Source organism: Amblyraja radiata, chromosome 2 (assembly GCF_010909765.2).
Source record: "Amblyraja radiata isolate CabotCenter1 chromosome 2, sAmbRad1.1.pri, whole genome shotgun sequence".
NCBI classification, from domain to species: domain Eukaryota; kingdom Metazoa; phylum Chordata; class Chondrichthyes; order Rajiformes; family Rajidae; genus Amblyraja; species Amblyraja radiata.
Genome location: NC_045957.1, coordinates 128,504,528 through 128,517,602, shown reverse-complemented (window position 1 = coordinate 128,517,602; position 13,075 = coordinate 128,504,528). Strand labels below are relative to the sequence as shown.

The 13,075-nt window shown below is 42.0% G+C and overlaps 1 protein-coding gene across 10 annotated transcripts in view; it reads right to left on the bottom strand.

The window, feature by feature from the left end:
* Positions 1-13,075, bottom strand: part of mllt10 (MLLT10 histone lysine methyltransferase DOT1L cofactor) — a 254,428-nt gene that overhangs the window by 174,591 nt on the left and 66,762 nt on the right. For 7 of the 10 annotated variants that reach the window (XM_033015422.1, XM_033015430.1, XM_033015428.1 and 4 more), the window contains one exon: positions 6,010-6,113. The exons of 1 other annotated variant lie outside the window; for it this stretch is intronic. In XM_033015422.1, the coding sequence (XP_032871313.1) occupies positions 6,010-6,113 (104 nt within the window). Of the gene's footprint in view, positions 1-6,009; positions 6,114-11,470; positions 11,475-13,075 lie in introns of all 10 variants that reach the window. 2 more of the 10 variants (XM_033015432.1, XM_033015468.1) reach the window with 1 other exon arrangement.

Genomic DNA, 13,075 nt, shown 5'->3' with positions numbered 1-13,075 from the left:
AATCCAACCACATTTTTGTTTGGAAATGGAAAGAAATAATAGAAATTGCATTAATTGCAACGTGTAAAAAGAGTTGAGATACTGTATTATAATTTTTCTGCATGTCATGCTGCATGTCCCCTTAGAATAAAGGGGAGATCATTTAAGACTGAGGTGAGAAAAAAAAATTTCACCCAGAGAGTTGTGAATTTATGGAATTCCCTGCCACAGAGGGCAGTGGAGGACAAGTCACTGGATGGATTTAAGAGAGAGCTAAATAGAGCTCTAGGGGCTAGTGGAGTCAAGGGATATGGGGAGAAGGCAGGCACGGGTTATTGATAGGGGACGATCAGCCATGATCACAATGAATGGCGGTGCTGGCTCGAAGGGCCGTATGGCCTCCTCCTGCACCTATTTTCTATGTTTCTATGTCATTGTGGTATATATCCTGTCTTGTTTGGTGAATATGTTTAGTTTGTGACTTTATTTGAAATAATATGTGAATGCTTCATTGAGCATAATTCCGACTGGTAACTACGCACTTCGTCCGAGCACGTTATCGCACGCGTCATGCAAGCCGTCTTAAATGACCACCTAAACTGTCATTTGGCAACCTAAAAAGCTGCCTAGGTGGCCCGGCTGGCAACAGGGAAAGAAAAAGAGAGAGCCCTGTATAAGTGTCAATTGTCCCTAGTGTGTGTAGGATAATGTGCGGGGATTGCTGGTTGATGCGGACTTGGTGGGCCAAAGGGCCTGTTTCCACGTAGGGGTGGGGATTGGTGGAAGTGCAGGGGGTAGAAAGAGGAGGAAAGAGGATGGCAGTGGCCTCTATCGACTGTACTGGCAAACAGGATCTTTGACAAAAAAAAGACAATGCTGACCTATTCAGCAGGCCAGGCACATTTGTGGGAAGAGAAACAGAGTTAATATTTCAGCTCAACGTCCTTTTGCCAGAACTGAGGAGAGAAATGAAGCTTGCTAAGCTAGAGGAAGGGAGGGAAGGATCAGATGTCTCAAATGGGGTAGAATTTGTGAGGTGTACCCACGAGTAAGTAGATAGTTGAACCAGAAAAGGAAACATACTGTTTAGTTTAGTCATGTGTACCAAGGTACAGTGAAAAAGCTTTTGTTGCATGCTATCCAGTCAGTGTCAAGACTACATGTGGTTACAATCAAGCTGTCCACAGCATACAGAAATAGGATAAAGGGAATAATGATAATTTCAAGATAAAGTCTAGTAAAAACCGATTCATGATAGTCAGGTTCTCCGATGATGTGGATGATAGCTCAGGTCCACTCTCTAGTTGGTGAAAGGATGGTTCAGTTGCTTAATAACAGCTGGGAAGAAACTGTTCCTGAATCTGGACGCACGAGTTTTCAAACATCTGTACCCCTTGCCTGATGGGAAAGGGGAGAAGAGGGAGTGGGTGAGACTCGTCGGTGATTATGCTGGTGGCCTTGCCGAGGCAGCATGAATTGCAGATGGAGATGGAGGTTGGTTTGTGTGATGGCCTAGGCTGCATCCATAATTCTTTTCAATTTATTGCGGTCTTGGATGGAGCTGTTCCCAAACCATGCTGTGATGCATCTCGATAAAATGCTTTCTAAGGTGCATCTGTAGAAGTTGGTGAGAGTTGTTGGGGACATGCCGAACTTCCTAAGCCTTCTAAGAAAGATGTGTTGGTGTGCTTTCTTGGTCATTGCTTCAATATGTCCAGTCCAGGACAACTTGCTGGTGATATTTCCATCAATGTATACCAATTCATACATATTAATGTATACCGCCATCAGTGTACTGCTTCACTTCCGGACGTCGATCACTATCCTCTTTGTCTTGCTGATATTGAGATGAAGGTTATTTTCTTGATACCAGGTTACAAGGTTCTTAATCTCCTTTCGGTACTCCATTTTGTCATTATTTGATATCCTGCCCACAACGGTGGTGTAGTCCGCAAATTTGTAAATTGAGCTGGATTTGTACTTGGCCACAGTCTTGGGTGTATAAGAAGTAAAGAACGGGGCTGAGAACACATCCTTGAAGGGCACCGATGTTAAGGATTATTGTAAAGGATGATTCGTCACCCAACCTCACTGATTTTGGTCTGTTGGTCAGGAAGTAGAGGTTCCAGTTGCAGAGATGAGTGCTGACTTCAAGTTCCACTAGTTTGGAATTGTGCTTGGATGGAATAATGGTATTGAACGCAGACCTGTAGTCTATGAATAGAAGTCTGACGTAGGTGTTTCTCTTATCCAGGTGTTCAAGGGACGAGTGTAGGGCCAAGGAGATGGCACCAGCCATGGACCTGTTGTGGCCGTAGGCAAACTGCAGTGGGTCAAGGTTGCTTCGTAGACTGGATTTAATGCGTTCCATAAACAACCTCTCAAAGCACTTCATGATGATGGATAGCAAGGAAATGAGCCTGGCCAGATGATTGGTATTTCAGTGGATGAGCATTTTGGGGATTGTGATCACAACTCCATAGTTTTTAAGATAGTTTTGAACAGGGAGATGGCTGAACCTTGGGGGAAAGTACTAAACAGTAAGGCAAACTACAACATTATGAAGGAGCTCAACAGGGTATACTCGGAGCAATTATTATTGGGTAAGTCACCATCTGACATGTGGTAGTCATTTAAAGATCTGTTAATTGAAGTCAGAACTGGCATGTTCCAATGAAGGGGAGGGACAAAGTTTAAAGGTGATGTTCGGGGCAACTTTTAAAAATATTTACACAGAATGGCAAGCGCCTGGAGCATGCTGCCAGAGTTGGTGGTTGAGGCAGATACAACAGTGGCAGTTAAGAGGCTTTTGGATAAACTTATGAATATGGGCAGGTAGATAAGTAACTTGCTAAAGTCTTGCATGATATTTGGCACCAACATTGTGCTGTATAGTTCTATATTCTAGATCCTCCAAAACAAGATAATTAAGGTCCTTGACTCAATTAAAATGTTAGAATTGATAAGCCACAAACAGCAATAGGCCCAGCACTGATCTCTAAGGCACACCACTAGTCACAGGAGTCCAGGCCACAAAACAACCTTTCACCATCACCCTCTGCTTCCTTCCATGATGCCAATTTTCTACCCAGTCGGCTAACTCTCCTTATATTCCATGCGATCTAACCTTCCAGAGCAACCTACCATCGGAACCTTATCAAATCCCTTGCTGAAATCTATATAGACAACGGCTTTGGCTTCGCCCTCAACCACCTTTCTTGGTTATTTTAATTATTATTTTTTAATTGCAAGACATGATCTGCCATATACAAAACCGTGCTGACTATCCCTAATCAGCCCATGTCTATTTAAATATATCTTATCCATCAGAATATGCTCCAGTAACATGCTAACCACATATGTTAGACTCACTGGTGAAGAGTTCCAAGCCTTTTCCTTCCAGCCTTTCTTAAAGAGAGGCACAACATTAGCCACCCTCCAGTCTTTCTGCACCTCATCAGTATCTAATGATTTATATACAGTATTTCAGCCAGGGAACCTGCAATTTGTTCTTTAGCTTCCCACAATGTCCTCTGATATATAGATCATGATCGTGAAATTTATCAACCTTCATATGCCTTAGGACATTCAGCACCTCTCAATTGCAATGGGGACTGTCCCCAAGACATCTACATTACCGTCCCAAGTTAGCCAGTCTTCCTATCTTGCCATTCCTTCATCATTACTGGGTCTAAATCCTGGAAATTCCTAGCAAGCAGCATTATCCATGTACCAGGAGACTGGAGCTCATCACCACCTTCTCAATTGGGGTGGGGCAATAACTAATTTTATTAGCCATGCCCAGAAATTAAATTAATACAAATGTGCAAAATATACATGTTAAAAATGAATTATAGAAAGTGTATTTACTATATTCCCATTTTCAAAGCTAAAAATATTTCTAAAAGTACCAATTACAAAATTATGACATTATTTAGCTTTAATCAGAATTTACAAACAATACCATAGGTAACTAGACGCATCACCAACCATGGCTCAACTGTTGCTTAAATGCAACATCAGATGATGGCGTTAGGTTTTAAGTCACTTTACTGACTGCCCTTTTCTTTCCTTATAACCTTCTCACATGACTCAACAAGCACAAGACCTTTCCAATGCATAGCTGCTTCTTATTTTCAGACATTAGCATGGATCATATAATCAGATTTTATCACAGGAGTATCACAATCCTATTTTCTCCAATAGGAAATTGCAATAAAGAAAAGTGGAATCAAAAGTGGGAATGTCAAAGATTGTTCATGCCCCTCCCTAGCCAAGTACACAGAAGCCCACTGCAGCACACAAATCAGTGGTCATCTTAACAAAGATCAGGTTTCAAACTCAGAACCCTGGTGATATAAATGACCTGATACTTGATGCATTATTTGCTCTTGATCTGGCGAAGAAACCTACAATGCTATCATAAACCCCAGGTGAAAATGTATGAATGTCAAGTGAAAATGGCAGTAAGCTTTCATATGATGCCATTATGTGCGAAACCCAACCCAGCATCAAATAGAATGCTGTCACATACCTTCAAGGCTGATATATAAGCCATTTGTGCGAGGTACTGATGGGGAACCAGTCCCTGTAGATCCTGCTCAGCAAGGTGCCAACGCCTTCAGGAGAGGAGGGGAGGAGAGACAATATTAAGTATTTCTCCAACTGGCTCAGTTGGCATGGCGTTTGTGTTCCTGAGCCACACAGGCCACTAAGTTCCATGTTCAATTTCCAGTTAACCATTCAATAAATGAAGTAGATGTGCTGCAATTGGCCCAGCACTCTTAAGTTAGAATAGGAAAGAAATCATCCAGGTCTCCCAACCTTGACTGCTTTTGGTGCATGTTTCAACTTCAGATAAGGGAAGATCATGTTCGACTATGATGCAGTAAATGATTTACAAGTCTTCAGATATGGTCATCTCTCATGCAAGAATACTCATTTAAGAAAGGTTCCAGAAGATCATCTATAGCCACTGAACTATACCCCAACAGAAGTCACTGCTCTTAAAAGAATGTAGAGGTAGAGGGGAATAAATATTTAAAAAAACACTCGGTTATTTCTCTTGATCAAAAATATCTCACTTCGATGTGGCTACAGTCATGCAATTCAATAAAGAAATGGTTTGCTCAAGACTTACAGAAAATAGGGATGCACTAAGACAAGATCACTGGAGGACAAAAAGGTTTTCTCCAAAAAGTAGGTACATTATGGAGACATATTGCCCAAAAGATGAACTCAGAGGTCTGCCTTTATAGTTCTGTTCATACAATTGGTAAAAATATGAAGAATATCACAGCAAAGAAAAATATGCAAAAAAGGAACAATGCTAAGTTTATAAGGATCCATGTTTAGAAGAGTATTACGTGCAGATTTGGTTTAACAATCTACAAATAAAACTAGCAAGGATCTAAATATCACTGTCACATGGAGTGGCTGCACAAGGCAACGTTCATACATTTAAGGGAAGATGATAAAACATAAAGGACAAATGAATTTGGGAAAATACAAATCCTGGATTGTGAATATTAGAATGGTTGAAGGTTCATATGAAAATAATATCAGCATTATTGCTATCAGCATATTTAGATAAATAGCCCATTTCTATGTTATAAATTCAATATAGTTCTTCATCATTCTATCCCCAGACCCTTATCAACTCTCACTTTCTCTCCTGAAGGTACCAATAATCCGCACCACATATTTTCCAAATAGCTACTAGTAAATTTGAGATTATGGACAGTCAATGGAGCAGTATTCACAACTAAACTCAAGACAAGTTTTATCATTTTTATGCAGAACATTCAGTACCACTAACTTGACAATTATCAGATGTAAGTTTGTTGCAGACTTCATCAGCTTACAATTCCAGGGGCACTAATAGCAGCAGCACAGTGGTCTCAAAAATGATTTTTTTTAAATCAGTTTAGCATAAATCTCAATTTGTACAGCTTGGCCAGTGCCTATTAATTCAGTTGTATTTTCTGCAGAACGTTTGTTCATATTTTAATTTAAAAATACAAAACTAACCAAGTTACATGGAAAGCCTGCCGACATCCGTGTTTATTACAAGTCATACAAGCACCAGTTGCTGCTTTGCTTTCACGGCCTTGTTCTTCACAAATGTAGCAAGTCTGTGGAAAACAAAAGCAGATTAACCTAACTTTTAAACAAATAAAGAAATACAGAGATCCCAATTATTTGCAGCACATGCCAATGCAGATCAATTATTTAACAAATTACGCAGAAAATTCAAACAGTTTAACAGATTTGCAAGCACAATGAATATAAATAAAACCATCCTTTATATTAAATATAAATTAACCAACATTCCACATTTCTAATTTATTCATGCTCAATGGAGACCAAGTTTCAGTCACTTCTTAAACACAAAGTATTACTGGAAAACGAATACTGAAAAATTAAATGAAGTAAAATGAAGCCATGATTCTGAAAAAAATTGAAAATGAAACTTAAAATAATAATAGAACAATGATCTTGTTTCACATGCTCATAACATTTTAAATATGGGAGTTGAATTTTGCTTTTTAGCACGTTTTAGGTGTCAGAATTTTTATTGCAGGCAATTCTAGTACTGGTTTACCACCGATTTTCCAGCACCCTTCTTTCCAGAGCCTTTCTAGATTTTCCATTTTGCCGGACCAACATAGGTCACGGTCCCGAAGGAGAGCCCAACCGTACCGGAACAATCCACCTAGGCCGCCAAGGGGCCGAGATACCTGCCCGCGAAGTCGGGCTCGGAGGTCGGCTATGGGAATGGATCTGCCATGTCGGGCTGGGCCCCAAGTTCCATAGTCCCGGCCACAGGGGGTAAATTTATTCCACTGATCGGACACGGAAGTCTCGATGAGGTTGAAATTGGCCACCTCACCCGGCCTGTGTGCCCCATTTTCGGGGGGGGGGGGAGAGAGAGAGAGAGATTCTAAGTGTACTCTCATAATTTTGTCCGGATTAAAGGAGGTGTTGGACCACCAGTTGCCGGAAAAAAGAGAAAAAGAAAATTGGTGTTTAAGAAGGAACTGCAGATGCTGGAAAATCGAAGGTACACAAAAAAGGTGGAGAAACTCAGCGGGTGCAGCAGCATCTATGGAGCGAAGGAAAAAGGCAACGTTTCGGCCCGAAACGTTGCCTTTTTCCTTCGCTCCATAGATGCTGCTGCACCCGCTGAGTTTCTCCAAAAGAAAATTGGTGGTGGACCTGCATAATACTACAATGGAAATGTTAATAATTCTTTAAGCACCATGTCTAATGTCAGGTGGATCTGGAGATAATATGGTAGATGATAAAACCTCTATAAGTACAATTTATAACAGTGGGGTAAATTAATGGCAAATTTCCAAAGCATTTAAACATTTGCAGAGTCAATCAGAAACAAAATGCAGTTATCCAGCAGACTAAGATGAAGAGAATCATAGAAAATGAGAGCATAGGAGGCAACCAATCAGCCCATCCAGCCAAAGCCGACCAAAAGTGGAACTACCTAGCCAAGTATCATTTCACAACGCTCGGCTCATATATTTACCATGTACATGTAATTAGAAATTTCTCATCTACCACCTATTCACAAAGTAATTTCCAAATACCAAGTAATTTTTGTCTCCAAAATGTATTCCCCCTAATTATTGGGCTGTTTACCAAATAAATTGGTCCTTCCTTTTCATGCTCTCATGTTCCAAAGAAAATAACTCCAGCCAAGATAATCTCTCCCCATGGGTCATGTGTTCTAACACTAGTATATTATAAAATTCCCTGGGCTCTTATTATTGCCAATTCACTCTTCCTACAACATGGCATCCAGTACCTAAAACGCACACCTCCAGATTCAAGGACAGTTTCTTGCACGCTCTATCCAGCAACTGAACCATCCTACCACAACCAGAGGGCAGTCCTGAACTATCAACCTCATCAGGGACCCTCGACTATCTTTAATCAGATTTTACTGGTTTTTGCCTTGCACTAAACGTTATGCACTGTGAATGGCTCGATTGTAATCATGTATTGTCTTACCGCCGGCTGGATAGCATGCAAAAACAGGTTTTCCCTGTACCTCAGTGCACGTGACGATAAACTAACCTGAAACTAGCTGTGACCTAGCAGGCGTTTCGTTTTATTCAAACTTGACCTCCCTGCTTTTATTTTTTTAAATAATGGCTCAATGAGGGCAGATATCTCATCCGTGTTCTTAGTCACCTTATTAACTTACCCTGCAAACTTAGGGATCTTTAGACAGGCATTGGAGGATCACTTTGTTTCTCCAAGTCCTCTATCACTAAATTATCTGTTCCCTCTGCAAATGATTGATTGATAGACTTTATTAATCCCCTTATTCAGGGGAAATTCTGATGTCCTTGCAGCACACTAATAAAAATACAACACAGTATTCATAAAGAAATTCAACACCAAAACATCCCCCCACAGTGATTCCCACTGTGGGGGAAGGCACAAAGTCCAGTGCATCACATTTCTCCAGGCTGTATTGCTTTACTATTTTTGTGCCCATCAAATCAATCACTATCTTCTTCCACCTGGAAGTTTCTTCCTCATGATAATCACATCAACAATTTTCACGCCATTGGTAATTTTAAAAAAAATCATGGCCTCTACATTTCAGTTCATATCACTGATATACATCATGAAAAGGAAGAAACCAACACGGAATTCCGTTGAACTCCACTCTTTACAACCACCAGTCACTAAAATTAATGACAACTCACTTGCCAATTTTTAATCAAACAACACTTTACCTTGAATCCCATCACCTTTTCAAGAGAGTGGTAAATTTAGCTCTTAGGGCTAAGATAATCAAGGGATATGGAAAAAGCCAGAATGTGGTACTGATTTTTGGATGATCAGCCGAATGGCCTACTCCTGCAACTATTTTCTATGTTTCTGTTTGACCTTTCTAATCAATATTTCATCCTGAGCTTTGACAAACAACTAGCCAATATCTTCCGGACAACTCAAAAAAATGTGATCACTGTTCAGACATGTCCTTCTCTAAACCAATCAATTCTGACTACCCTCATTTCACTTGTGTCTGTTGAAATGCTGATTAATGATGTCCCTCAGATTTAATTCCAATAATTTTAGAATTGTTGATGATAGGAAGACTGGTCCAGTTACTTGGACTATTTTTATTAGCTGGTATCCAGTTGTCAACAGGCACCTTACGAGTGATTTGGAGAATGAAAATTGGAGTCTGTACATTATCCAGGCATAGCAATATGTCCATCTAAAATTGCTATACAATAGACAATAGGTGCAGGAGTAGGCCATTCAGCCCTTCGAGCCAGCACCGCCATTCAATGTGATCATGGCTGATCATCCCCAATCAGTACCCCGTTCCTGCCTTCTCCCCATATCCCCTGACTACACTATTTTTAAGAGCCCTATCTAGCTCTCTCTTGAAAGTATCCAGAGATCCTGCCTCCACTGTCCTCCGAGGCAGAGAATTCCAGACTCACCACTCTCTGTGAGAAAAAGCGTTTCCTCGTCTCCATTCAAAATGGCTTACTCCTTATTCTTAAACTGTGGCCCCTGGTTTTGGACTCCGCCAACATCGGGAACACGTTTCCTGCCTCTAGCGTGTCCAAACCCTTAACAATCTTATATGTTTCAATTAGATGCCCTCTCATCCTTCTAAACTCCAGAGTGTACAAGCCCAGCTGCTCCATTCGCTCAGCATATGACAGTCCCGCCATCCCAGGAATTAACCTTGTAAATCTACGCTGCATTCCCTCAATATACCTCTTAATTGTTTACTCTGTAGTGGCCTGGACGCCACAACTCTCTCTAAATTGATCACTTCCAAAACATCACATACTTTCTCTTTGATGTTATTGTCTGTGATCTCCCTATTCTGTGAAGAAAGATCAAATAATTTCTCCAGACCTAAACACATATTCTGCCACCACATAGGCCCAAATAGATCCTGCTCTCCGGTCATTTTTTTAAGAAAACTGAAAAGCATCCATTTTTTTAAATTGACTGGCCAATTTTTCTAATGCTAGCGGCAAGGCAAGGCACGGGGTGTTGGGATGCGAGGGCTGCAAGTGGCGAGACATAGGTTGGAAACTGAACAGTGGAGTGGGGGTAATGCCAAGTCAATAAAACAACTAGACAGCCTTCTGCTCTAAAAACCTGCCATTTCTAGCATCACTCATCCTGCTCAATGGATGGAAATAAAAACCCCACAAAGCATGGCTGAGACAAATAATACAAACATTTAAGAAAAAGCTGGATAAGTTAAAGCAGGCAGGACAAGTGATATGTTGATCTGGTGAAATCTCTTTTAAGAATCTAAAGTAATGGAACAAATTAGTTAGGCCAAATGACCAGGCTTCATTGCTGTTTTGATAGTGCATTTCTTTTGTTTTCTTTACCTTGAAAGGTAAGCATTTTCAATAATATATTCACTACAACTTTGAGGTCAGAAACCTTCTTCAAACTGATTGGAATAGGAGAGAGAAAGCAGGAAAAGAGATTTGTCACCGCGTTTTTCACTACCGTGGCCTCTCATTAGATTATTGCACATCAAACAAAAACATCCTATTGGGTGCAAGCATTGATATCCTGGAAGACATTCAATCCTCTGACGATAAATGTAACAAGTTTCCACATCAATCTCCAAGCCACAATGAACTCTGCTACCTTACCAAAAGTCAATATCTGCTATTCCCTATTCAGCATCAATAAAAGCTCATTTCTGCTATTTATGCCAGCAACACAATGACTCAATTCTCAACTTTCCAAGCAGAATATTCAATAAAAATTAATGAAACAGGATCGGCAGGAACAGAATTCAAAAAGATTGTGTGAATGGTCCAACAACAGTAGAAGTGAAGTTACTCAATTAAACTTAGAGAATTTTACAGCTGTGGTCTTTATTTAATATACCTTTGACAGTCCCTGCTATTTCCACAGAACCAAATCATAATGTATTACATTTATTGTTTGATAAGAATACAAACACCGTGTGAAACCATCTTTAACTGCTATACGTATACAGGGCTCGAAATTAGCAGTTGCCCGGGTGCCAATCACCACCTAAAGTGCCGCCGGACAACCTAAATGCCGAGTCATTGTGCCCGGCTTGGCACTGCAGATGCTGGTTTATACCGTAGACACAAAAAACTGGAGTAACTCAGTGGGTCAGGCAGCATCTCTGGAGAAAAGGAACGTGACGTTTCGTGTCAACGGCAGCAACAGCTGTAGTGCGGGTCAAAGATACTAGCGGGTCAAAGATACTAGGTGCGGGGTGACGGAGAATCGGAGCGAATGACGGGCCCCGCACAGCAGCAGCGGCTCCTCCTCCCGCACCCCGCCCGTCCTGATAGCGGCCGCTGCTTGCCACTCCGCCAGCGGCGCTTTCAAAACAAACCCTCCCGCACGCCGAGGCCGGGAGGAGGGAGCGAGCGAGCGGGAGGCCCCCTTCCACCGTCTGAAGTGTCTGCATCGCTCAGCCCCGCACCTTGCTGATGGCTGGCGGAGGAGGGGAGGCAGTGACGAGGAGATCCCAACTGCCTCCCCCTTTGGCGGCGGCAGTTAGCGGTGCACAGGGACGGCCAAGACAGCGGGGCAATGATGCCGGTGTTGTCTGAGGAGCGCTGACCTTCCTTCCTCCCAACTCCTCTGTCTCCCTCTCCCCGTCTGTCCCACTCCCTATGTCTGTCCCTCTCCCTCTCCCTGTCCCTCTGTCTCTCCCTCCCCCTCTGTCTCTCCCTCCCCCTCTGTCTTTGTATCTGTGTCTCTGTCTGTCTGTCTCTCTCGGTCTGTCTGTCTGTCTCTCCCCCCCCCCTTATCCTGGGATCCCTCTCAATCCCACACTGATCCCCATTCCCGCCTCTATTCAGTCCTCACTGACATCCCCTGTGCTCCCCTCCCCATCTACCCCCCCTCCCATCTATTCATCCTGCACTGATCTCCCTATCCACCTCACATTGATTCACCCCCATTCATCCTGTACTGTTCCCCCCCATTCATCCTGCACTGCTCCCCCCCCATTCATCCTGCACTGCTCCCACCCATCCATCCTGTACTGATCCCCCCCATTCATCCCGTACTGACACCCCCTCCATTTATCCTGCACCGATCCCCCATCTATCCTGTAGTGATTCCCCCCATTCATCCTGCACAGACCTTCCGATCCACACTGTACTGACCCCCTCCCCATTCAAGAAGAATGCGGGGGATCAGTCTGGAGATCTCGACCCGAAACATTGCCTATTTCCTTCGCTCCATAGATGCTGCCTCACCCGCTGAGTTTCTCCAGCATTTTTGTCTACCCCATTCGTCCTGTACTGATCCCCCCCCACATCCATCCTGCACAGATCCCCCCCGTCCACCCCGTACTGATCCCCCCATTCAACCCCACTGACATCCCCCGCGCTCTCCCCTCACAATTTTATCTACTCCAACCAACACGCACTAATTCCCCTGCCTCAATCCATCCATTCCGCACTGATTGCCTTCTCAAACCCCCCTCCCAAATGTGTTTTAATTACCAATGTTATTATTTGTTTTTACTCTATGAAGATGGATTAATAAAATTGTGAACACGTGAAACATTAAAACCGCAGTGTTCGATTGTTACAGCTACCGTTGACACATTATTACATAATTCATTTTACTGGAAAATCAAAGCTCTTAATATGGAGTATCAGTACAGTAGTTATTTAATGAAAACATTCACAACTATACGTTGGATTTATCCAGATTTTACTTTTACAGTCAGTCATATACATCACAAATTTGGTCAGGAGATATTTCAGTTAAAATTTTAACAATATTTCTGAAGTGGGAATGATGGAAACAGCGTTTATCAATTATTTTTTTTTAAATCTGGTGCGTACAAACTGGGTATCTTCATTACTGTTCATAATACATACATCTAATCTGAATGTCCGATAATGTGGCGTTTTGACACCTTTAAACATATTACCAAAAGAACATTTGCTGCAGGTATGTCCTTTGATCATCTCTTGTCAGTTAGTGTGATGTTTAACCTGTCAGATGGGTATTGTCGGCTTTAACAGCTATTATCATAAAATGTAGTTTTGAAATTTTCCTTGCAGCC